Raw genomic sequence first — 23,642 nt, 5'->3', positions numbered from 1 at the left:
TTTTCTCAATGTTAAAAGGCTGAAAATATGTATTTTTAAATATTATGTACTTTAACCTGTTGACCTTGACAGATGAACCATATTTGCTTCAAAAATAAACAGTTCTATTGATCAAAAAGTAACTTTGACATTACCTTGAGATTAAATTAGCACTTGCAACCCTGAAACCATAAAAACAGATAAATAATTTCGTAAATCAATATAAAATAATATATTCTTCTAAAAGTTAGACTTGAAATTGTCAGTATTAACTGTATTTCACCAAATTACCATTGTATTCCTGAAACATTGATATACATAATTACATTCTATTCTGCATACAGTATATGAAAACTAACCTTTTATTTTAATGCCACCTTGCAAAATCTGATGGAGGTTCTTTAGAAGCACTCTGTACATTGGCCTGCTCTGTAGAGAATGTCAAATCTCTTTTACCTTTATGACATTATTTTTATTAGATAGAAAACGCCTTGAGAGAATTAGATGTTATTACCCGGCACGATAACAAATTTACCCCTGCGCCAAATTTTTCTCTAAAAGAATTACACGGCCCTGCGCAACAGGAGCATCCGTTATATGACACAGTGTTGACTAGTGTAAGTTACAAAACACATATCCAATGACACAAGGGGACAAGTGAGGTGCGCATTTAGAAGAGGAGAATACAGCACTAAGCAGGTATGGAACCTTACATTATGCTTCTATTTGCTTACCACAACTTTGTGGCTCCTCTGCATCTGAATTCATTAAGTAATATCCCACTCAATATTTTATATTTTCTTCATCTTGCATGCAGTCTATTCATTCATTCATTTTCTGAACCACCGATCCTCACAAGGGATGCGGGGGGTGCTGGTAACCATTAGGGGACACCCTGAATAGGTGGCCAGCCAATCGCAGGGCACAAGGAGACAAAAGACAACCCTACACGCTCACACTCATACCTAGGGTCAATTTTAGAGGTTTCAACCAGCCTACCCAGCATGTTTTTTTTTGAATGTGGGAGGAAAAAGGAGCACCCAAAAAAAACCTCCACAAAATTAGGACCCAGCTAGGATCAAACCCTCAACCCCAGAGTTGCAAGGCCAACACACCAACCACTCGACGTAGGCATGCAGTTTAGATGACACAAAAAGTGGTCCATCATTGTTGCTTTTATACTGCAGTTTTTACAAGTGAACCAGAAAGACACATGGTCTTTTGTCTTTAAGGAACAATGACATCCAAAGTAGATCGTCCTCCAACCTATGAAGATGCACTCCAGCACCCCAAGTATGAGCCCAACCAACTTCACCCTGGTTCAGTCGAGTCACAACCTCCGTCCTACAGTCCTGGTTCTGGCATGTACTCCAGCAGCCCTCCCAGCTACTGGGCCCAAGCTGGCATGTGGTCAGTGCCTGACTTACCTCCATCTGGAATGCCCACCGCAGTGCCCACTCTGTCCGGCGGGCTGCCAGCAACCAACCCCGGTAAGGATGAAACATTTCTCTGCAGTGAATTATTTTTTTTCTCCTCAAAAAATGTTTTCTACTCCTGATTTTGCAGGGGAAATGGAGGGGTCTTTCAGCTCACAGTGGGAGACTACATCTGTTCGACATTCTTTTATCAGAAAGGTACTGAACTTTCTATGAAGTCGTAAATGTAACAGCATTAATAGAGCAAAAGCGAATTCTATACATGGACTGCAACTAGCATGCAAACGTCTAATACAACAATTTAATTTGCATCTGTGCATAGAGCCATTGCGACACTTATTAATTGAAGTTAGTTAATTTTCTCTTTATTTTAGTTAACATTTTGTGACTTTTTTGTGTGCTTGCTTGGCAGGTCTACTTAATTTTAGCGGCTCAGCTCACTGTCACTTTTTCAGTTGTGGCAGTCTTTACATTTGTGTAAGCACTAACCGATATTTGCCTAATGGCCCTGCTAGTGTTCTCCTTTCTGATTCATCTCTTGTATGTATTTGCACTTCTATAGTGATCCGGTGAAGATGTTTGTTATCAAGTACCCTGGAATCTATTGGGCATCCCTGTGAGTTAACAAAGTCACAGTAATGGAAATGTTAATGCTTTTAAATTGATAGGGTTGGAAGAGAATGTGTTGGACACTAGGGGCCATCAACTGCACTGTAAAAGTTTTAAAAAATCCACTAAAGACTGGTGCCTCTACTTTAAAATTAATTAATTGCATATTAAAGTTCTTCGCAACCTGAAAATTTCATCTTTAGAGGCATTCGTAAGTAGAGGTAGTGCTTTATTAACTCATTAGTTATGGCTGTTAAATGCAAAGTTGAGGAATACAAAGGTCTTGAAACAAGAATTCATATGATTCTGAGATTCTCGTATCCCACAAAACAATCAATGCGAAGTAATACCTTAAACATGTTTTTTTCTTTATAGTGTAGTTTACTTCATGGTTTACTGCATTCTCCTCTGCTGCAAAGAGCCAAGGTATCATAGAATTTAAATGTTAAGATTGGTTTTGAGTTTTATAAGATAACCATTACAATGTGTGTTTAGGAGACGTTTCCCATGGAATCTGGTATTGCTGGGAGTTTTTGTGAGTACTGATGATTATTTTGTAATATGGCACAACAAATTGTAAAACAGTAAAATGCTTTGTATGATTTTTTTTTTTCGCAGACTGTTGCCCTGTCTTACATGTCAGGGACAATTTCAAGGTTTGCTGGATAGATTTTAATCATGTCTTTTTAATTTTTTTGTTTTGTTTTTTAAATAATCCATTTCTTTTTGCAGCTATTATGAGACAAAAGCTGTCCTCCTTGCCATGGGAATAACAGCCGTAGTTTGTGTAACTGTCACAGTCTTCTGCTTTCAAACCAAGGTAGATGGAAGTAAAAAAAAAAGTCTGCATGTCTCAGCATTGTCATCAGTGTATAAAAGAATGCCTGTCTCAGATTGCAACTATGAACTATTCATGAGATTTTTTTTCTGGAGACATCTGCCTATCTGATGTAACTGAGATGAAAAAAATGTCAGATCTTTGCTGTAGAACACTTCATATCCACTCTCAGAAAGTTTAAGTCTCATTATAACCACGATTCTGGTGCACCTTCGAGCAGTTCAGCGTTATGCTTCTGTTCCAATGTGTTTCTTCCCAGGTTGACTTCACTTCCTGCGGGGGATTTCTCTGTATTGCCTCCATTCTGCTGGTGATCATTGGGGCTGTGACAGCCATTGTGCTCTCCTTCCACTACGTGAGGACTTTAATATTTCTCAAAGAAAGCAGGCGCTCGGCAGGGCGTTTTCATGACAAATTAACAACTGAGAGGCATTGTTTTTTTCAACAGGTGCCTTGGCTTCATATGGTTTATGCTGCCATTGGAGCCATTATTTACACATTGGTGAGTTCCAACATTCACTTTTAAGCGTAAATGAACAAGCACACATTCTATGTAACAAAACATATTTTTTCTGTTTTTTTTCTGTTAGTTTTTAGTATACAACACGCAACTTCTCATCGGAAACCGAGAATTGGCAATAAGCCCAGAAGACTACATTTACGGAGCTCTCTCTCTCTACATTGACATTGTTCACATCTTCCTCTTCGTCCTTCAAATCAGTGGTTCTGCAACCGAATGAGTTCTTGGAGAAAGAGCAACATCTACTCATGGAAGTCTGGACATAATGGTCCGTGTATCTTTTGGCCATTTGTTTATTTTGGTTTTTCTCCTTTCCTTCTAATTTCTGAAAAAGGAAAAGGCAACACAATCCTTTTTCCTTCTTCTGCTATTTGATTGGGCCAGTGATAAAATTGGATAATAATGTTCTAGCCTTTTATTAGCTAGTGCAACATCGAGTACTTCAGATTTGGAAACATTACACGCCGATACTTGATCTCTACATTAATTAATGAGCAGAATGGATTCATATTAATTGTTTGAGGATTGTATTTAACAACACAAGAAATTATGACGGTGAAGAACGCCAGCAGATTTTTTTTCCAATTGTAGCACAAGCTAGGATTATTGACTTTGCTACAGCCACAATAAAAAGCAGCAGAAAATTAACATTTCTCGCATTGCGCAACATAAATTTTGGGGGGAAAACTATGTTTTTTTATTTTTTTTATTTCTCATTTCTGGTTAAATGAGAACACCGGATAAAAGCTTGACAAAACAAATGGCTGAAAGATATAAAGACCAATAACGCTTATATTATAACCAACTATTCCAACTGCCAGCTGTAAATGTTTTATTGTCACATTGTTGTTTTGTCGCCAACACTTAAGCACTTTGCACTGTTACTGTTGCATTAAAAAAGACTGCTGGTACTTGTTAAAGAAATCCCAACTTTCTTCTGTTAAGATTTCTAACAATTTAAGAAAATAATGGACACAAAGATAAGAGCTTTGTGATTTCAAAAAATATTCTTAAGTCATGATTTGTTTTTAATTTGATTTAAAAAAACATTATTGTTACAGGTAAACTGTAGGAGACAACTATGCTTAGTTGGAGGTAGTAAGGACTTGAACCAGACACTTGTATATTAAGAAGAGATGCTGACCAGTTAACTAGTGCATCTTTCCAACCTTACATGAGTGCACGCCTCCTCTCTTTTCACTGTAATATGTTGTTAAGAAAACTGACAATCCAAGACAATCAATAAAGCTCCCTACTGTTGCACTGTATTCGATCTTTTATAGTAAAAATTAATCCAAGTTCCATGTTAGTGTCCTAAAAAGTGGCACTAACCCATTACACCAGCATTGTGAATTAGTAGTTTACCATCACCGTTATGACTTGTCATCTGCTAAGAAAAAGATGGCTTGACATTTTCAAGGTGTCAGGCGTTTGGGGTCACGGGGGAACATGGAAGTCTGGCGCACGTTGTGGAGCCCCAGGTACAACATGCAGACTCTCTCCAGGCCTGTAAGGGGTCATAGTTCACCAAGTTATATGACATTTAGACAAAAAATAGAGATAAAATAATCCTTTCAATGATCATATACATCAAGAGAATTAAGACATTTAACATTCTAAATGTATCAGTACAGTATTACTTACCAATGCCTCCACCGCCATGTGGAGGAGCACCATAGCGGAAGGAGTCTATGTATGATTTGATCTTCTCCAGGTCTGTGATGTTTAACACAAGAAAAGAGTTGCATATGAATTACTTTTTACATTTTTTTTCTTTTATTGAACATTTACGAAACATGGCCATGGTTTAGACTTCACTTGTTCACTTGTTTGGTTTCACCTACAGAGGGAGACAACCCGTAAAAGCGCTTCATGCACTTTAAACAAAGTGCTACTGCACTTTTAATTGTTGCTCAAGGGTAGATGATATGTAGATGAGGTCAAAAATATTGTGTATGCAAAAAATGCCTTAGTTATTCCCTTGAAAAAATAGTATATGTCATTATTAATTTTATTATTTAGAATGAATTTAATGGGTGACCGAGTGGTTCGGCGGTTCAGAAAATGAATGAATGGAAAAATAACTTCTGGATTTTTTTCAATTTGCTTTTCTACTAAGTTAATTAAAAAATAATTTTTATTATTTCACTGATTCCAGAGGAAAATGCAATATTAATATTGCATGACTCTTGACTATGTACCCATTCAGTGGCCTTCAACTACTTTATCCCCTTGAAGTTCTTACCTATCTGGTGATGCATGGCTCGTTCAGTCAGCATTTGAGGATCGTGGATTCTCTGAGCTCCTGATAAGATTTCCTCTCCGCGCATGAACATGTCGTAGGAGTTTGAATTTTTCTGTATTTCAAACAATACAAAAAAAGGTAAATATTGCTGCACATTTCCTACAGATAAACAGGAAAATCCAGTAAACATTGTCATTATGCATCAGAGAAACACCTACAGGGTTGCTGGGATCAGGCATGGTATAGAAAGGTCTCACAGCCAGTGGGTATTTGTCCAGAACATAGAAATCGGTATCATACTAGAGGGAAAATATACAGTATTAACTCAGTGGCCTTTACAGTTCAAATAGATTAGATATCTCGTGATAAAATAATTCAGAAGAATAAAAAGAGGCACATGATTGGATGTCTGTTATAAATGGCAAAGAAAGAATTAAAAGGATAAAATTATGACATGATATGGCACGGACATGGGTATATAATAAATGTGAACCTACCTTTTCCTTGACAAGGCGACCAAGTAGCTTTTCGTTTGGTGTACTACAAAAACACGTATATATCAATACTTGTTCACTATTTCGTACTTATGACATTCAGGCTTTGATCTACTAGCTGTGATCACTCCTAACCTCAGATCTTCCTCGTCACCCATCTCCACGCCAGCCTCCCGCAGCATGACTAATGCCTCTTTGTATTCCAGTCTCAGAGTGGGCTCCAAAAACTTGAAAGGCTCACTGGGAAACTGCTTGTTCACAGTCTGGATCTCAGTTTGGAAGCTAAAACAAACAGATAGAACTTAGTACAATCTAGTGACTGTTCCAAACCGGTTATAATTCTTCTTGACAAAGCACAGAAGCTCATCATTATCTGTATGCTGCTGAATGCCACCGCTAGGCGGAGCTAAAACCAAATGGAACATCATCTCATTGAATGTGGAGGTGCTTTTCATAAACTGACAAATGCCTGACCGCACATAATGAGCAAAAGGAAATACAATATTTGGCCTTTTCATACAAAACGTCTGTCAAGGTTGAGCTCATGTTAAACTTATGCGGCACCTTATCATTTCTGAAAGAAGAAAAGTGCTTACTTGTCTCTCAGCCCCTTAAAGATCTGGACCATGGTGTCAGTGATTGACTCAATGACCTCATGATAATGGTAATTGAAAGCCATTTCAATATCCAAACCCACAAACTCAGTGAGGTGACGATGAGTGTTGGAATCCTCGGCTCTGAAAACTGACATGATCGACACCAGATGTTAGCAAAAAAATAAAATAAAACAAAAATCAAGAAAAAGCAGAGTAGCATTATCGATCAGGAATTCCATTAATTTCTGATTGTGAATGTGAAGCACAAAGTTGCCGTCTTATTTATTTTTTGATTGACAGCTACCTTGATGATGACTGACACTTGTGACCAAAACAGGAATAATTAGCTGCCAAACATAATTAGCTACTAATTGCTGTTGGCCATCTAGAAAATGGTTAATTATTTACATCACGTAGGAGTGAGATTATTAAAAAAGATACATCAGTTAACGCTTTCACATCCAGAATATTTTTTCCAAATGTGTTTCCCAACCAGGCTAAATGCAAACGCTGTTAACTGCAAAAATAAAAATAATAATAATAACCTTTGAAAATGAAAAGGGCACATGAGTGTGAACTGTTCACCGTGGTATTTTAATCCTTCTATATCTGCAGATCTGACCTCCAAATAAGAAATTAAAAAGGCATCACATCTGCTCTTCTCTACCTGAGACCTACACTCTCCTTCCATGAAATTGTTCCTCAGTGGACTTCGCTACAGAATTCCACAACCACAGAACTGATCCTGAATTCTAACTACGGAAGCCAAGGTGAAGTAGATTTAAACCAGAGATTCAGTGATGATTTGAAGTCCTTTGATTTCCCTTGTGGACAGAAGCAAAAAAACAAGTCTAGCCCCTATCCTGGTGGGGGAAATAGAGTATCTGCCATTTACCGAAAAATAATGGGATAGATTGAATTGGGACCGCTGGTATTAAATGACAGCAATAGAAAGCCAATACATTTCAACTAGTAGAGATGGCTGCGATCAAGGGAGCAAGTGAGTAACATTACGTCAGTGACAGTTGACTATGGACTGAAGTGAACCTTTATAATGCAGTAAATGTTAGCAATACATTGATTGTAATGTGTGTAATAGCTGCCTATGATGGCAAAAGTCAATTGGCAATGAGTTCATTTATGAGACCAAATTAAAGCCGTTTGTAGGAATAGTAGAAAGGCTGCTAGTCTATTTCGGTTAATTTCAGTGCTATAAGTGCTAACATGCAAAAGTTAGTATTTGTCAATATAAAAAATGGTCATTTTTAAAGCAGATCTGGGTTGCATATCACAATTAATGGTAGCTCATTACTTAATATAGTGTGGCACATCATACTTTTTAATTTTGGGTGTTTTTTTTTTTACCTGGACCCACACAGAAGACCTTGTCAAAGTCAGCACAGATGCACATCTGTTTGTACAGTTGAGGAGACTGGGCCAGGTAGGCACTGGTCTTAAAGTACGAAACCGTGAACACATTGGCTCCACCTTCGCTGGCAGCTGGAGTTGGGGAAAAAAGTTTTGTCATTGTAAAGTTAACATTCACCTGAAGTTCTAGTGAAAAGACAAACACTTTTTAAATAACCAACAGATTGGTTTGACGCAAACATGTTTATCTGGCACTTATACATTAACAATAGTAGGGAAACAGCCCACGTAATTTCGCAAACAGTTGTGTGTGTCATAGGTGTTGGCAAACAGGAAGGTGTGGGTTTTTGCAAGTACATCGTGCGGATTTACAGTTACCGCTCAAAAAAAAGGCGCCGCTTTTGAATTATGTGGCACCAGATTTAGTCATTTTCATTGGCTGGCTCTTGCTGAAAGAAAGAAGTGAAAGTGTAGTGTAATTGCGCACTTTGGGTGTGAGTGTGTTTAAACAGTATGAAAACAAATTTAACATGAAGTTAGAGCCATACATAAATCATCGTGATTTAAGAAATGGGGAAAGGGTTATATTTTATTTACCAATATTTAGACAGTATCAAATAAGTGTGCGGAATCATAATAATACATTTTCTTACCGTTACTTTATTTTTTAAACATTTATCTAAAGGTGTTGACAACAAAATGCCAAGCAATCCGGCATTCTCAAGTTAATAAAAACTAATAAAGAAAATGAGTATGTTGGACTAAAACATTACAGAGTTTCAAGACCAAAGGAACATGCTGAGTGAATATGTGTACCTGATATGATTTTGGGTGTCTGAATCTCCACAAAGCCCTTATTAGTGAGGGTATCTCTGAAAAGTTGGCACACTCCTGATTGCAGGCGAAAGATGGCCTGGCTTGTAGTTGTCTGCCAGAAGCATAAGCAAACATTGTTAAAATGAAATTAGTTCAAATGCAAAAGTATAGCAAAACTTGTGAGATGCATAAAATCTGTTATGAGGAAGAGGAGTTGTGGGACACCATAGGGTAAAAGTAAAAGAAATGGATACCTGTAAAGTAAAATCGCCGAAACCATGACCGACCCTGTCAAAACTAATTCAACACTGCCCTAAAACAACTCATTAACATACAAGAATAAACTGCTTTACTGGTTTATGGCCCCAGGTATTAAATGAAAGGACCTTAACCTTTCAGTGGGTGGTCCACTTGTTAAGTTTATTTGTACAGCCTTTCATCACAAAGTGTCTCAAGGGAATTTATAGGGTGACAGTTGAAAAGATAGGCAACATTCCTTGATTTAAACCCTGCAACTGCATTTGAAACTTTGTCTCGCCTTGGTTATACACCAAGTTATTGTTTGTAATTTTGCCTGTTGAATACATCAAAAATGTGATCATTTTTCCATTTGTTTTTTGAAAATGGTCCTGAGGTTCAAGATATTATATGTATGGTTATTTTTTTTACAAATAGAAGAAATGTGTCTTGGAGCAAGATGGATACATACATTTAATAACCCCATGAATAGAAATGTAACCTTAACCCCACTTAATATATTCTGAACACATTAGAAGTTGTGATTTTACCCCAAGTGTTATAAAAATTCAACCCTAATCCAATTAATTTGGAAACAATTAATCAATTCTAGCCGATGCAGTACAAATGGATTGAATGTCTATTACAGTCCATCTCAGCAAACAAGTTCATTTATAACATTATATAAAATCTGTTAGAACCGTAGGAAGGTTTTTGACTTGTGTCTTTAGTTTCAGTGTTGGAACTGGTAATATCTCAAAGTAAAAACTAATTTTTAGAGCAACTGGTTCCTCCATCACCATCAATGGGAATCGGTAAGTAAATAAAAGCACCCCTGATGCTTAGTTATTAAACATACGGAAACAACCATCGACTTGTCATATACAGGATGTCTCTTAACGGCCACAACTACACCTGAGTGTACCCAGTGAGTGGGTGGCAAGGTGAGACGTTGGGGATCAGCTAACCAAACACCAACACTTTGTTACAGTTCAAAGCAGTACAAAAAACGGACTCAAACCAAGACGGGTTGCACTGTGGTGGAAATTTACAGCAGGCAAGTTTCATAAGGCATGAAGAACATTTGTCTCAGCACTCACACTCTGTCCTTTTTAGTCACTTGTATAGCCGTTATTTCAAACTGAATAAATTGAATCTCGGATGCTAGATCTGTTGGGCTCTGCTGCATTAGTGAAGTGAATTATAGATCATAATAAGGTCCTTCTCTTGAGACTAGTAAATGGTAAAAACAAGATTTATCTTTGTATTAGTAAATGACTAAAAGATTATAGATAAGCAGGGAGATTTTGTACAATATACAATGTCAAAGTAATGGCTATAAAAATTACCAGACTTGTCTACTCAACAATAGAACACAGTTTGGTCAAAGTAATTTGCACAATCTAAATGAAATCAAGTAAGTCATTTCTCCTGTGCTCAGGAAGAAAACAGCTTGTAGAAATAGTCTTTAGCTACTAGCCATTGGCTGTTTTATGGTTATGGGAAGTCTGCCTGTAAGTGGGAGAACCATTTTATAGCTTCACTGGAAACTGATGTGTCCACAGACTCAAAGCATAAAGTGTTAGAGGAACAGGTATTGCTGTAATATGCAGTACTTTGGGATGTGCTGAGAAAACCTTCCCGCATTGTGTATTGTACGTGTGTAGGAGGCAGAAATTAAAACATTTTATCTCTTTGCATCTGCAGTTGCTCAACTAACAATAACATTCAACAGCCATTCATTCATGTTGTGTAACGCACATCCTCATAAGGGTTGCAGGGTTTTGCCATTGCCTATCCCAGCTGATTTTGGGAGAAAGGCAGATTAGTATGCACCAAAAGTCAGGCAAGTGAACCTCTACACCAATAGGTGGCCATTCAAAATAGCTCCACACAAATGTATACATTGATATGTCAATACATTAAAACAACCTATTTCTTTAAATATTCATTTGTTGATAAAAACTAGACAGTGATTAACTCAAATGATTAACTTACTCACTGCCATTGGCAGCAGCAGACATCAAATGCAATTGAACTGGCATTACTGGCATTATTTTATTTATATATTTTAGATTTTCAGATGGTGTTGTACTTTAAGATTTTTTTTCCAATGCAAAAAGTGTGCCCCAGCTCAAAAAAGGTTAAGAAACATTGATCTACACAACAACTCACCCTGAGATCAATCACTCTGTTGTCCAGTTTGGTGTCCTGGTTGACAGTTGCTCTTCCTTCCTGTGGAAAACAAAAGCTGTTTTATCTTATGAAATATTCAAAGCAGCGGTCACATATGTCCAGATTATACAATGACATCTTTGTGCGATGTGTCAAGATTTTAGTAGAAAGTACAGTATTACCGGTCATGGAAACCATCAGTCAAGTATTATCAGGAGACTATACTGGTCAAGCTATTTGAAATGGGAGTTATGGAAGTGAATCATTGGCTGCCAGCGCTCCAAGTTCAAATTAATCAGACGTCTGTCGCTGTCACTGGCAGCCAAGACAAGCTAACCAGAACAAAAGATGGACCAAAAAAGGTAGTGGCTTTGTTTTTAGGAGACGGCCTAATGAAACAAAAGACAGCTGGCATGGTGGGAATATGTTAAAAAAAGGAAAAAAAACACACAAATGGAAGAATAAATTTTTCATCACAGGAGGAGCCACCGCTTCCAGGGTTATGCATGTCGGGCTTCCTCGGAGGACCCACTGGGCTTTGAGCTAATAGGCGGTGTAGCCACATCCTAGTCCCACCAGCCCCTCACGGGGGGACAAAGGGTTAGACAGACGGGCAGACAGCCTGTTAAGGTCGGTCTCTCAGGACGGCATTTGAGGCTTAAGTGTGCGACTGGCATGTGACATCCCAGCAGAAAACACCTGGGGTGATACTGCAGCTGCAACCTTCGGCGTGGTAGCCAAACAACAATGAGCCATTTCATTTTTTATGCTGTCAGAAATTAAATTCAAACACCGCAACAGCAGAAAAATGAAAATAAGATATTATTGGATGAGAGAGTTGACGAAAACGGCATTCTAAATGGAGTATTTAATTTCTTTTTATGAATGCCATCAACAGAGTTATGACTTTTTCCACTTTTGGACTATAAATTTCCAGTAATTATGCAATAAAAAAATAAATAGAGCCTTTTCTTCATTTTCTTTATCTTAGCAAATCACAGGCCCATGTTGGCCTGACCTGACGTTTAATTTCAAACAAAACTCAACCATATCTGCTACTAATAATTAAAAAAATAAATAAAATGACTGTCCATGACAAAGGAACATTCCTCGAAAGTCCTATTTCATCCTTACCTCGTCCCCTTCTCCTTCAGGCCTAACAGCATCCTCCAACTGTAAGGGGAGGCGGGCCTCTGCCTGGCTGATGACAAAAATCTGTGGGGAGGGTTAAAAATAAAATATATATTTTTAAATCCAAATCTTGAAAAATAACTAATAAAAACTATCAATTGTATCAAGATTCAGTTACTGCTTAATGGAGCAATATCTAAGTGTGGTGGACAAAAATTCTAGATCATTAGTATAATTTAACCTCCAACATGTTTATTTGGTGGTGTGCTGGAAGATGTTTGTCATGTAAATGGATGCCTTGACTCGACACTGCCTAACTGTTAAGGCAATAACCCATTTTTTACATGAAGGAGCACAGTTAAAACAAAACTATTAACTATTAACAGTAGGCACCACTTGTATTCACAATAACAAATTGTCAAGCAATGTACCCTCTCAATATGAAGCTCCACATCCTGCTGGGAACAGCTTTCAATCTTCTGGTCCACTTTCCTCACGGAAGCCTCCACATCCACAATGCTTTCCTTGGTGATGCTAGTGTTTGAAAGTGGGACAAAAGAGAATAAATAACAGTCGGTGAAGAAGAATCTCCATTAGAAACTGTGTGGGTGGCTTTCAAATTGAAAAAAATATTTTCCCACCAAAGTGAATGATTGTGGAACTGGAAAAAATAGAAGAACTTATAGATTGCACATATTAAAAGGTTACAGCTGAGCAAGACTGTTTCCCATTGAGGTTATTTGAAACCTGACTATTCTATTCAATGTACAATAAAGTGAATCTTTTGTTTAATTAATTTGTCGCAGTTGGCGTATATTAGTATGACATTTCCTAAACAAGGTGCGGTCCATCTAGAAGGCTAAAGCATTGTCAACACATGAGGTCAAGCAGTTCAAGACCAGCAAAAATGCATTTAAATCCTCCCCTCCTCTTGGTTCTACAACAGTAATGAGGGATGCGTGAGTGTCCCTTTTGGCCCCAGAACAGCTGCTACCATGGCCCCTTGCTGTCATGTAGAAGTGTTAGATAAATAAATCCCACATTAATGACTTCCACTGACAGACTCAGCGGCAGACAGTAATTCAGGCCATACAAAATAAACATTAATTTAAGATGAGATGGCATGATGGAAGTGCAGTTGTAGACCTTTCAAGGAATTCTGTGTACATACTTTTTTATACTTTCAATAGGGTTCTTCAAAACATAAGTGCTTTATAGAGTTGAGGTTTCAGAGCCAGAAGATCTTCTAATTAAACTGTACAAGTGAGAGGAAGCTGACTTTCAACCAACAAGGGTTCATGAGTAATATCATCATTGCCCTCATCAGTGACAGGATTGACTTGCAATCCAGAGTCTTATGTTGTCAATCATCAAAACCAATGTTCGCAAAGCCAAGAGGATTGCACCTGTTTTTAAAATTAGATGAACTGCTTAACATGCTGGCTGGACCACAGTGCCTGGAGGACAATTTTCCAAGTAAACTGAGCTGTCTTGACAACTCTATCATCAGAATGATTGCATAAAAGATTTTTGCTAATTAATATGGTCTCATTATACAATGACAAGAATAGGACCGGTTCCAGCCATTCACACAAAAAAAAAGACTGCTCCCCCCAAACTCTTTCACAATAGTTTTATGGCCATGACTGATGCAATACACATCAACAAGCTGACAAAGAAGTTAAAATGAGCAGTAGCGAATCTCCAAAAACCTTCATTTTTGTAATACAACTCCAACAGTTTGTAAATTATCTTGCCAAAAGTGTATTAACAAATTTTACAATCATTGGAACTTTTTTTGCAAAATACATATTATAAAAGTGCTGTCTTCATACCTGTCAACCTCTGCCGATAACTGCCCTTATAAATGATTATGATTCCCCTTACAAACCCCCCAAAAAACTTACAAACACCGTACGAGTCGTACGGTGTTTGTAAGTTTTTTGGGGGGTTTGTAAGGGGAATCATAATCATTTATAAGGGCAGTTATTGGCAGAGGTTGACAGGTATGTGTCTTTTTTAATTAGTTCATGTATTCCTTTGTAAACATAAGACTAAAGCTCAGGCTAGCACCTTTGGTAGCTGCTAAAATGAATAATGATGGCTGGCTCTCGTGCACTTTGTCTAAGTACCATGCTGGTGTATCTGCCATCTCAACAGGAACCACTCCATTAAAACACTCCTGTACCCTACCCTGTTAACAGGAGTCTTTTGTGGGTCAAGTGAAAAATGATTGATTTTTTCAGTCCACGCCTTTTTCAGAATGTGTGAAAATGGATGGCGGACAATTAGCGCCTAGGATTTTCCCACCATTGTTTTGCACCTCTCTAACAGGAAACACAGTCTCTATACTCACTTTGCAGCAAACTTGACCATCTGCTTGCTGGCACGATCTCCTACCGCGACCAGCGCCTGCACGTTGAACTGCTGTTGGCGTAGCACCAAGAAACACTGCTTCCCTAAAGACAAAAATAATGCCAAATGCAAAGATTAATGGCTTTTATAAGGGAGCCTCGCTCTTCCTAACACAATGGAAGCTTGACCAAAGAAAAGGTGATGAATGTTTTGAGGAGTAGCACAGTCCCAATTGAATAAATCTTGCCATCTCCAGGTAAACTTGTCTCTTTCAAAGGGCTTATTGCTACCTTCCTAGCAAACAAACACTTATTAGGAGAGCAAACATTTTAGCAAGGGGCACCCTTGGGAAAGGCCACCCAGGCACTTTGATGTGCGTGTTCGGGGACAACAGCGATGTGATAAACCCACCACAACAGCAGCACCTCATCCTAAACTGAATCAGGATGTTATTGTGTTCACACGGACATCCTTACAATGGACGGGAACGATAGACACGAGCATTGGGAAGAGACCCTTGACTCTGGAAGTGATCTTGTGAGGAAATAGGTCAAAGGTAATCTCATTTTTGGCACCATGCAATGTAATAGCCTGCCAATCATGACTGATGATTGAGGCCAACTGAAGTGCTGTAGTGAAATATGACAAAATCTAAGTGATAGAATATAGGAGCAACAAAATATCAACCACAACTAACATTTATTTTAACTATTCAGCTTGGGGAAACAGCCGGATGAGGCACGCATGTACAGTATGTGGAAATGTAGGAAAAGTAATTCCACCTTGACTTATTTCACTAAAGAAAATTAGATTAAAAAATAAAAGTTGAAGGACAATCTTACCTTTGGCCCTGCTGGTGTGAACTCGGGCACGCAACCAGATCAACTCATCTGCCCTTCCAAGAGTCAGGTCTTTGACCAGAACCAAAGCTCTGTCTGCACATATACACACAAATTGAATTACTTTAAAAAATGATTTGGAAATCCTTGCCAGCTCCCTACGGTATAGATTCAAAGTCGCACAGCCAACCTCTGTATAACCTTGGCTATTTTCAAAAGACGAAAAAAAAAGAGTAAGCGTACGCCAGCTTGTTAAGACAAGAGAATAATAACAATTTAAAATAACATGGGGAACAAATGAGACTGTCTTCTGAATGCCGTCCTTGGGGGGATTTTTGACAAATTGGGCTCAAGTGTGTCACTTAGAGGCATGTTTCATTCCTATTATCAGCACCTGGCAGACAGAGAGGCAGAAAAAGCAGCCATTACGGCTGAGTACTCTGCGTCAACCCACATGAAAGGCTTCAGCCATCCAACCCCTCGTCATCCTTGTGGACATCCCCGGGCTTAGTGCGCAGGTGGCAAGGATTCCAGTTTTTTTTATGGCTGTTGGTGCATAAAAGGCGCTGTGGTTTTGGCTTGTATGCTTTTATTATCACTGAAAATACTGGATTTGCACAACAGACTAAGAGTGAAATTTGTCTTGGCATTGTAACAAATAATTAAAAAGTCACAGGACTGTAAAAAAAACAATAAAACAAGTGTTAAAACTACAGCTGGATGCAGTAACTATTATTGGGCCATTATTTTGAAATGTCATGCTAATGTAATGGTTGATTTATTTTTCTAGGTTGGTCATGGTATTACTGTGAGTTACCACAGTAGAAAATTGTCTGCTGTGCATTTATACAGTACTTTGTTTAGAACTGTGATTTATTTGGTATACCATATTCAGCTTATTGTAGAGTAGTATTTTACCCTTGAGGAATTATAAAGCAGCAAAAAATATATATTTTTTAAAATATATTTTCTCCAGCACGAGCACTAACATCAATAAAAGGCAAAGTTGTTGGTTTAAAGTATGGACAAAATGGAATTCACTGTCAAACATTAACATTAGGCTTTCTTGGTCATGAATTTGAATAATAATAATTTGCATCTCAGCATCTCCTGCAGCTGAGACATTTTTAATGTATTCGGGCATTTTTCCATTGAAGTGTCAATGCCTGTCACTCATTTTTTTCTCCAAAATTTGCATGAAAAATTATTTGCAAAATAGAAGATGACTTTAAGTGTAAATATTCGTATAGATGAAAAAAATGCAGTGTTTAGTGAGGTGTAGAAACAGTTGCTATACCAACCCAGCTTTTGTTGGGATTGGATCATTGCAGTCACACCATAACGGTCCTTGGCAAAATCCTGAAAATATCAAGAAGAAAATATGAAAATATAAATATATATATTATTGAACCCAAAGCATTTACATTTGGGAGATACTTACATCTTCCTCTTCAGTTTTCTGATCACCAGCCTGAAAATATGAAAATGTGAATTGAAAGGTGAACGTTAAACCTTTGATTCAAGAAAATTGTCTAATATTTAGAATGCACAGCTGTTTCTCAAATTGCGCAAACAAATCAGCTTTCAGGCCTCCCAGTCAAAATAGATTGGACATCTATCATCGTCAATGGCATTGAAACATGATCATTTAATACCAGCAATCCCAGTTCAGATGGATGTGACATATGTAGCTGTCAATGGCAGTGAATGAAATAAAATACAACAACAATGTAAGGAATGGACGCTACTCTGTACAGTAAACTTGATCCCCATACATTCCTACAAGTTCTTCCTCTGTTTGCAGCAATAATGATTTTTGTTTCATATTGTGATGTATAAAATACCATTAAAAAATAATTGTCAGTTCAACTTGATTTAATGTGACTTTTATGTATATATTTTATATTTTTCATGTGATGTTAAGTACTTTGAATTAACCTTGTGTCGAATTCTACATTAAAAAAATTGTCTTGCCAAATTAATATTTATAAATCTAGCATTGCTGACGTTTACCATATGAAGGGGGGCTCTCAATAACCTTTATTGTCTCACTTTATCTGATAGTTTTCCCAGAGTTTTACATAGAGGAAGACTCCTGGGAGTCATGCCGGATGCCCAACTACGTAAGTGACCCACTGTTTTAGGTAAGGCTCTGAAAAAAATCAGGAACACGGAAATTAGGGGGGGGGCAGCTTCTCCACATTCAATGCTGTATTACTCCTTTCAAGTTATTCTATATTTAAACACAACTTTACTTATTAAGGAGCAATACAGAACTCAGAGCTCATATTTCGATGAGATTTACTTCTCCATCTATTTGCTGTAGTGCTGGTGTTTTTAATGCATGTTTGAAATGTTTGGCCACATGCAGGAGTGAATAATCCAACTTCCATTGACTTGAATTACTTTAGTCACTTTTTTACCTCACTTCATTTTTATCCTAAATAAATATTTTTATGACTACTTATTTATGTGTGCACATTATGCTGAAGCTTTACCTTTCATTGTATTGTATAAAAACAATAAAGGCATTCAATTCAATTACATTACAATAAGATTTTTATCCATATTTGGAAATATTGTTCTGGCAACCGTATAAAAATCAACGTTTTAACAATGATAATTTTTTTATCCAGCATTATCTGGGTGTTGCGTGTGGAGTGGGAGCCAACGGGTCCATGCTCTGAATGTAGAGGAAAATAACACTTTGTTTAGGCAGACGTAAACAAACTAAAATGGCAGGAATATTTGAACAATAGCGTGCATTGCTTCCCCTCCTCGCTGAATAACAAGCGTCCTGGAACCACAATGCCCATCAAGAACGCACGACAGTCTTACCAGCTGTGAGTGGGGCCAACGGATGTGACACACTAGGAAAAACAAAACACTACTGACCATCTTGGCTTGTTTCTCAGCCTTCTTTGCAGCTTTCTCTGCTTCCTTTTGCTGTTTTTTCTGGGATTTTTTGGACGGGCCCTGCTGGTCCTCCTCTGCCACCGCCCCCCTGAGACAGGAAGAAAAATACAGCCTGAAACTTCAAGCCAACTTCCAGCTTCTATATTGCTCATGTAGGCCAGAGGAAGTTGTTCACGACTATTGTCATGTACCGCTTCTAATGGAGATGGCAAAATCAAGGCTAGGGGGCCAGATCCGGCACATAATTTTGCGTAGCCCGCATAAGTAAATCGGTACTTGGTCATTTGGTCGCCGGTCTTTTGGTCGCCCGGAAGGTTATTGATAATTACCATTTAAATCGTTGCTCAAATTCCCTAAATACAAACTGCGAATTATTATTTAGTCATACTTAATGCCCTATTAATTATTAGGCTAAAGAAAAGCTCCAAATTTCCCGTACTTTTATTGTGTTTTGTTGGAGAACTTGTTAAGACCCTGACTGACGTCCCTTCCTAAGGGGACAACTCATGTACATACAAACTCTTATACAATCACACGTCCGCTCAGTGAAACTGCTCAGGGCCATTGTTGGCTTTTATTGATGCATAGACCGTGTTGTTTTAGCTTGTTTTGTCGCCGGTCTTTTGGTCGCCGGTCTTTTGGTCGGCTGGACCCAAACAACGGGCGACCAAAAGACGGCGATCAAAAGACCGGCGACAAAACGACCGCACACGAGTAAATCAAAGATGAAGTTGACATCACTGGTTCCTAACCCTTAATCATATTGTTCCGAATGAAAAACATCTTAAGCACAGTGATGGAACTAGTTCGAAATTAAACCGATCAAAAATGTGTTTAATCTTGAGGTATCAAGTTAACTAAAAACACAATCAATTCCATAAAGTGCTAGATAAATGTCTCATATCAGTCAACCATCAAACGGTTTCTGCCAGGGCGGAGAGTGAAATTGCTGGGGCAATGATTAGAAGATGCAGGAAACTATGTAATCACACATATCATAAACATATTGAACTTTGCACTTCTCTAAATGAGTTTCGTATTAACTTTGATTAAGAGTAAGGAATGCCAGTGCATAGAGAATTGCTGATCGCTGATTGGCTTTCCCAGTCCAGCAGTTCTCATCTAAAGGAAGGGAACTGTTAGTCAGAGGAAATAACAGGGAGCAAAGTCTGACTATAAATAGCAATAAAGCTTTTACATTAAACTGAATCAATAAACTAAACCCTAGAATTTAATGGGAACCCAATTTTGGCCAAGAAAAAAATCACAATTTCATTTTTTTTTTCTAAAATGAATGTGAATACTTGTGCACAACCCAGTCCAGACTTCACAGTGTACCTACAATAGCTCCACCTGATCCTGAAACGGACAACACTATACATACAACATTAATGGACGGAATGCACTTGAAAATATATATTTTTAAATTGCACGGTGACTAAGCGGCAATTAAAACTAATTACTTAAGCGCAGCAGAGGAATGTATCTACCAATGTACGTAAATACAGGTTCAGCCTTGAAATCTCAATTATCCAAACGGCAAACTACCCAACAGGTTTTCCTGGGGCCAATTTCCTCAGCAAAGTATAAAGGGAAAAGAGGCCGCCATTAATTAAAATTAAGGCCTTGCTTGTTGTCTTGGGTTATTTAAAGTTTGATTTCGTTAAGTTTAATACAAGGAAAATACAGGGATGTTATATGCATACACATACCCTTCAAGTGAGCTCAAACGAAGAATAATCTTAAGTTTTGAGTACTTAGTATTTTTTGATTATTATTTATTGTTTGATCGTTTGTTGTTGTTATTTGTGCACTTCATAGTGAAGCTTTACATCTCATATGATGACAATAAAAGCATTGAATTCAATGTTGGATGCTGAAAAACGGATAATTTTGAACTAAGCAAGCCGATCTGCCCGTTCAAAAATGCAGAAAAGTTACTTAAGCAACTATTAACAATAAATCGGTGCATTATTACAAGCAATTACACCAGGAGACACTGAAACACTGTTCTTGTTTTCCTCTGACAGCTGATGCAATCCAAAGCATCTATAGGCAATGCCACACAGCTAAAGCTAATTTTGATATCACTGAAGCCAAGTTGAGAAACATTAGTTGCAAAAAGCTTTTAGATATGATCAATTTGCAATACGCTTCTTACCCTTGCATATTTTCTTTAGTCATAACTGACTGTTTTCTTGGAGAACGTGTGCTACTGAAGACAGGCGTGCACCGCGTCAGCTGTCACAGCATGCGCAGGAACCGGAAAAGGGAGGGCTCGTTTTAAGCGAACACCATTTTCCGATTACTTTTTAAGTCCGGCGAAAAACAAAAAACAACACTTATGTTCCGAGCCTTTGTTCAACTATTAATAATAAATAGGGTGACACAAAATAAAAGAACTATATTTAACAATACCAAAAAATAAAAAAAACACCAAGAGTAATGGAAGAAACATACTTCGTTTATAGTAAACGAAACCTTTAAAACGTGCCATTTAAGGGGAAGATGAATTCATTTGTATTATAGCATGGCGTCTCCCTGTAGTAATAATACAGTAATACAATCTGTTGTTGAGATTCCTCGTTGACTGCTGCAAGATCTCAGCTGGAATACTGTGAGTTTTTATCCTGAATTAATAATTGAATGAATTGTCAGAGTGTTTACTTGAAGTCACTGTCTTGTACTGCTGTCACTTGCTCATGTCTCCCATTTCACACTTCAATAATTCATGTTTTTGTTTTTTGGAATGAAAATTAATACATATCTATGCATATGTAATTAATTAATTAATTTGTAGTAGTTAGATAATCACTCTTAGTTCATCCTGTCCAAAATAAAAGCATTGATTTGCAAAAAACAAACGAATCGATATGCAAATATAAGGCCAGATATTCCTAAAGTTATTCCATATCCACATTTCAGTCCCAATAGCACCATATAAATACTACCTAAAATACCAATCAAAGAAAGTCACCATAAGAGCTGTTTTATGTGATCATCGAACGGCCGCCATCTAATAATGATCCTCTCTTGCCATCGTGGAAGGCACTGGAGGCGTTCAGTATCAAGGGACCGTTGCGAGCTTAGCTTTCAGCGTAAGTGATGGTGGTGTGAATACAGTGGGCTGTCATCAAAGCTTTTCTCAGACTGTTGGCTCCATGAGATATTGATGCAGGAAACAGTCTTCCTGCTGTTTGCTCTTCCAGCCAAACAATGTGACTATTAGTGAAGCAGGTCACGTCCTCAAGGGAACCGTTAGTGCTATTATGTTCCATTCATCTAAGCTTTGCAATGTCCCCTTGGAAGAATGGAAATCTGCAAGAATAAGAATTTAGATAATTTATTTGTGGAAATTTGGAAAAGGTTTACACTGCTGTTGGGAACTATATTCTATAATTTCAACACATTTGGTCCTCAACTCATTCCCTTGAAAACCTTACACAGCAAGAACAGCCTCACAAATTAATGCAGTTGCACCTCCTCAATTATGTACAGTGTGTGACCCCTGCCTTAAATTGTTTGCACTTGATCGGGTACTCAGGGTAATTTGCAATCATGCATAGTCAGTAGTTATTGTTTTGCTAGATGTAAATTAGGTGACCTTTTGGAAGAGGGGCCAGGAGGTCGGCATCACCGTTCTGGGTTTGACGGTTGAGTTTGCATCTTCTCCCTGGGCTTGCGTGGGTTTTCTCCAAGTATTCCAGTTTCCTCCCACATCCCAAAAACGCGGATAGACTCCAGCAGCCCCGATGACCCTTGTGAGGATAAGCTTGAGGAAAATTTAATATATTTAAATATGAGATATAAGTAACCCAGTGTGTGACTTTTCAAGATGGGACTAAGAATAAACATTCTGGGTTGCATCTTGTTGTGGAGGTGGTCTCTTGATTGACAAAAAAAACTTTTTTTCTCACCAGTTCTTCCTTCCTGAAGACAAACTTCTCCCTGCATTGCGCCTTTTGTGCACTTGAGTATATTTCTATGTCTAATAATATGATTCTCCAGTCAAATGCTGATGCGTTCTGACAGCTAAAGAAGCAGATAAAAAGGCTCTGGATGAGACTCTGGTGTTAACCTAAGATCTCTCTCCCACACCGGCGGCAAAGCAGTCAAGGTCTTATGCAAATTTTGAGTCATTTGAGAACATTTCCAACTGAAGAAGCACCTCTAGGTTTTATCCTGTTTCTCTCTGAGAGGCCACAAATATCCATTAAGTATCTGACTTGATGGAGGCACTTCACACCTTTTTACATGTAAAGAAATGGAAATGTACCACCATTGGTTTGTTGAAAGGAGGGCCAACTCTGCATTGCACGGCAGCCGTTTAGTGGCTCCATTCTTCTCGACATCTATTGTTGTCAGCTTCCTTTAGTCTCCAACTTGAACATCAATCTGTCACCACCCCAAGCGTAAAATTTGGGTGTCAATGAATGTAACAGAATGTATTACTTATCATCTAAAGTAGAGGGTCTCCAATTTAAATATATTAGGGAGCTGCTGGCAATTGAGTTTAGGCTGCATCAAAGATTTCCAAAAAAGGAACAAATGTTGTATTTTCACCCCGGGTAACTAGTTATTAAAAACACCACCAAAGAAAAGGGAAAAAAATATTAAAATACACAGAGAAAGATACACTATATGGAATTACTTTGGTTTTAACAGACCACAAATCAAATTAAATCAGGTTTGACAGCTTTTTTTGCATTTTCAAAATTTATGACCTATTCTAAGAAAACAATAGCTAAAGAGAGGGTGTGACGGTATTGACCATGTTTAAATGGTTAAACACTTGTAGCCTATACAAGCCAAATGTCAAGAGGGCAAAATGAATAGGGTCAAATAAGATCTTAACTTTGTTTTTTTCCCCTTTAGTACGCCATATGGAGTTTAATTATAAAGGAAGGCTCTACACATTGGTGTCAGAGCTGCTTAGGATAAAAGTGCACAGATGTTCTTGCAATTACAGGGTCTGTACAGCTCTCCTTCTGCTTTCCACTTAGATCAGGTGGGCACATTTGTGCATGGGGACCCCTTGTTTCCGCCCAGTAACACACATGATCCCATCCCCCAATCCCCAAGGGCCAT

General features: G+C 38.0%; 2 protein-coding genes across 2 annotated transcripts; one reads left to right on the top strand and one right to left on the bottom strand.

Moving 5' to 3' along the window:
• Window positions 1-516: 516 nt before the first annotated feature.
• Window positions 517-3,610, top strand: LOC144087047 (protein lifeguard 3). Its single transcript, XM_077617318.1, has 12 exons — window positions 517-678; window positions 1,212-1,469; window positions 1,546-1,613; window positions 1,828-1,892; window positions 1,978-2,031; window positions 2,400-2,450; window positions 2,520-2,559; window positions 2,643-2,680; window positions 2,757-2,844; window positions 3,122-3,217; window positions 3,311-3,364; window positions 3,453-3,610. Exons 2-12 carry the CDS (start codon window positions 1,217-1,219, stop codon window positions 3,600-3,602), a joined length of 957 nt encoding a protein of 318 aa, XP_077473444.1. The 5' UTR covers window positions 517-678; window positions 1,212-1,216; the 3' UTR covers window positions 3,603-3,610.
• A 587-nt stretch (window positions 3,611-4,197) lies between these two features.
• Window positions 4,198-20,857, bottom strand: dars1 (aspartyl-tRNA synthetase 1). Its single transcript, XM_077617810.1, has 18 exons — window positions 20,716-20,857; window positions 18,534-18,642; window positions 17,080-17,109; window positions 16,940-16,997; window positions 15,642-15,734; window positions 14,801-14,903; window positions 12,876-12,978; window positions 12,448-12,528; window positions 11,314-11,373; window positions 8,902-9,013; window positions 8,083-8,217; window positions 6,718-6,865; window positions 6,257-6,403; window positions 6,125-6,167; window positions 5,846-5,926; window positions 5,628-5,739; window positions 5,027-5,098; window positions 4,198-4,889 (listed from the first exon to the last, which is right to left on the bottom strand). The coding sequence occupies exons 1-18, from the start codon at window positions 20,736-20,738 to the stop codon at window positions 4,798-4,800; spliced, it is 1,602 nt and encodes a 533-aa protein (XP_077473936.1). The 5' UTR covers window positions 20,739-20,857; the 3' UTR covers window positions 4,198-4,797.
• Window positions 20,858-23,642: the final 2,785 nt, after the last annotated feature.

This window comes from Stigmatopora argus, chromosome 13, assembly GCF_051989625.1.
Source record: "Stigmatopora argus isolate UIUO_Sarg chromosome 13, RoL_Sarg_1.0, whole genome shotgun sequence".
NCBI lineage: Eukaryota > Metazoa > Chordata > Actinopteri > Syngnathiformes > Syngnathidae > Stigmatopora > Stigmatopora argus.
The sequence above is the reverse complement of the archived record's forward strand: the minus strand, read 5'-3'. Positions and strand labels throughout refer to the sequence as shown.

Excerpts from the sequence above, each read along its gene's own strand:
- LOC144087047 (XM_077617318.1), top strand. The coding sequence starts at position 1,217 with ATGACATCCAAAGTAGATCGTCCTCCAACCTATGAAGATGCACTCCAG. Across the intron at positions 1,614-1,827 it reads GACATTCTTTTATCAGAAAG|GTCTACTTAATTTTAGCGGC; the intron begins GTACTGAACTTT and ends CTTGCTTGGCAG. Across the intron at positions 3,365-3,452 it reads GAGCCATTATTTACACATTG|TTTTTAGTATACAACACGCA; the intron begins GTGAGTTCCAAC and ends TTTTTCTGTTAG.
- dars1 (XM_077617810.1), bottom strand. The coding sequence starts at position 20,738 with ATGACTAAAGAAAATATGCAAGG. Across the intron at positions 18,643-20,715 it reads ACTAAAGAAAATATGCAAGG|GGGGGCGGTGGCAGAGGAGG; the intron begins GTAAGAAGCGTA and ends TTCCTGTCTCAG. Across the intron at positions 17,110-18,533 it reads CTGAGAAACAAGCCAAGATG|GCTGGTGATCAGAAAACTGA; the intron begins GTCAGTAGTGTT and ends TCATATTTTCAG.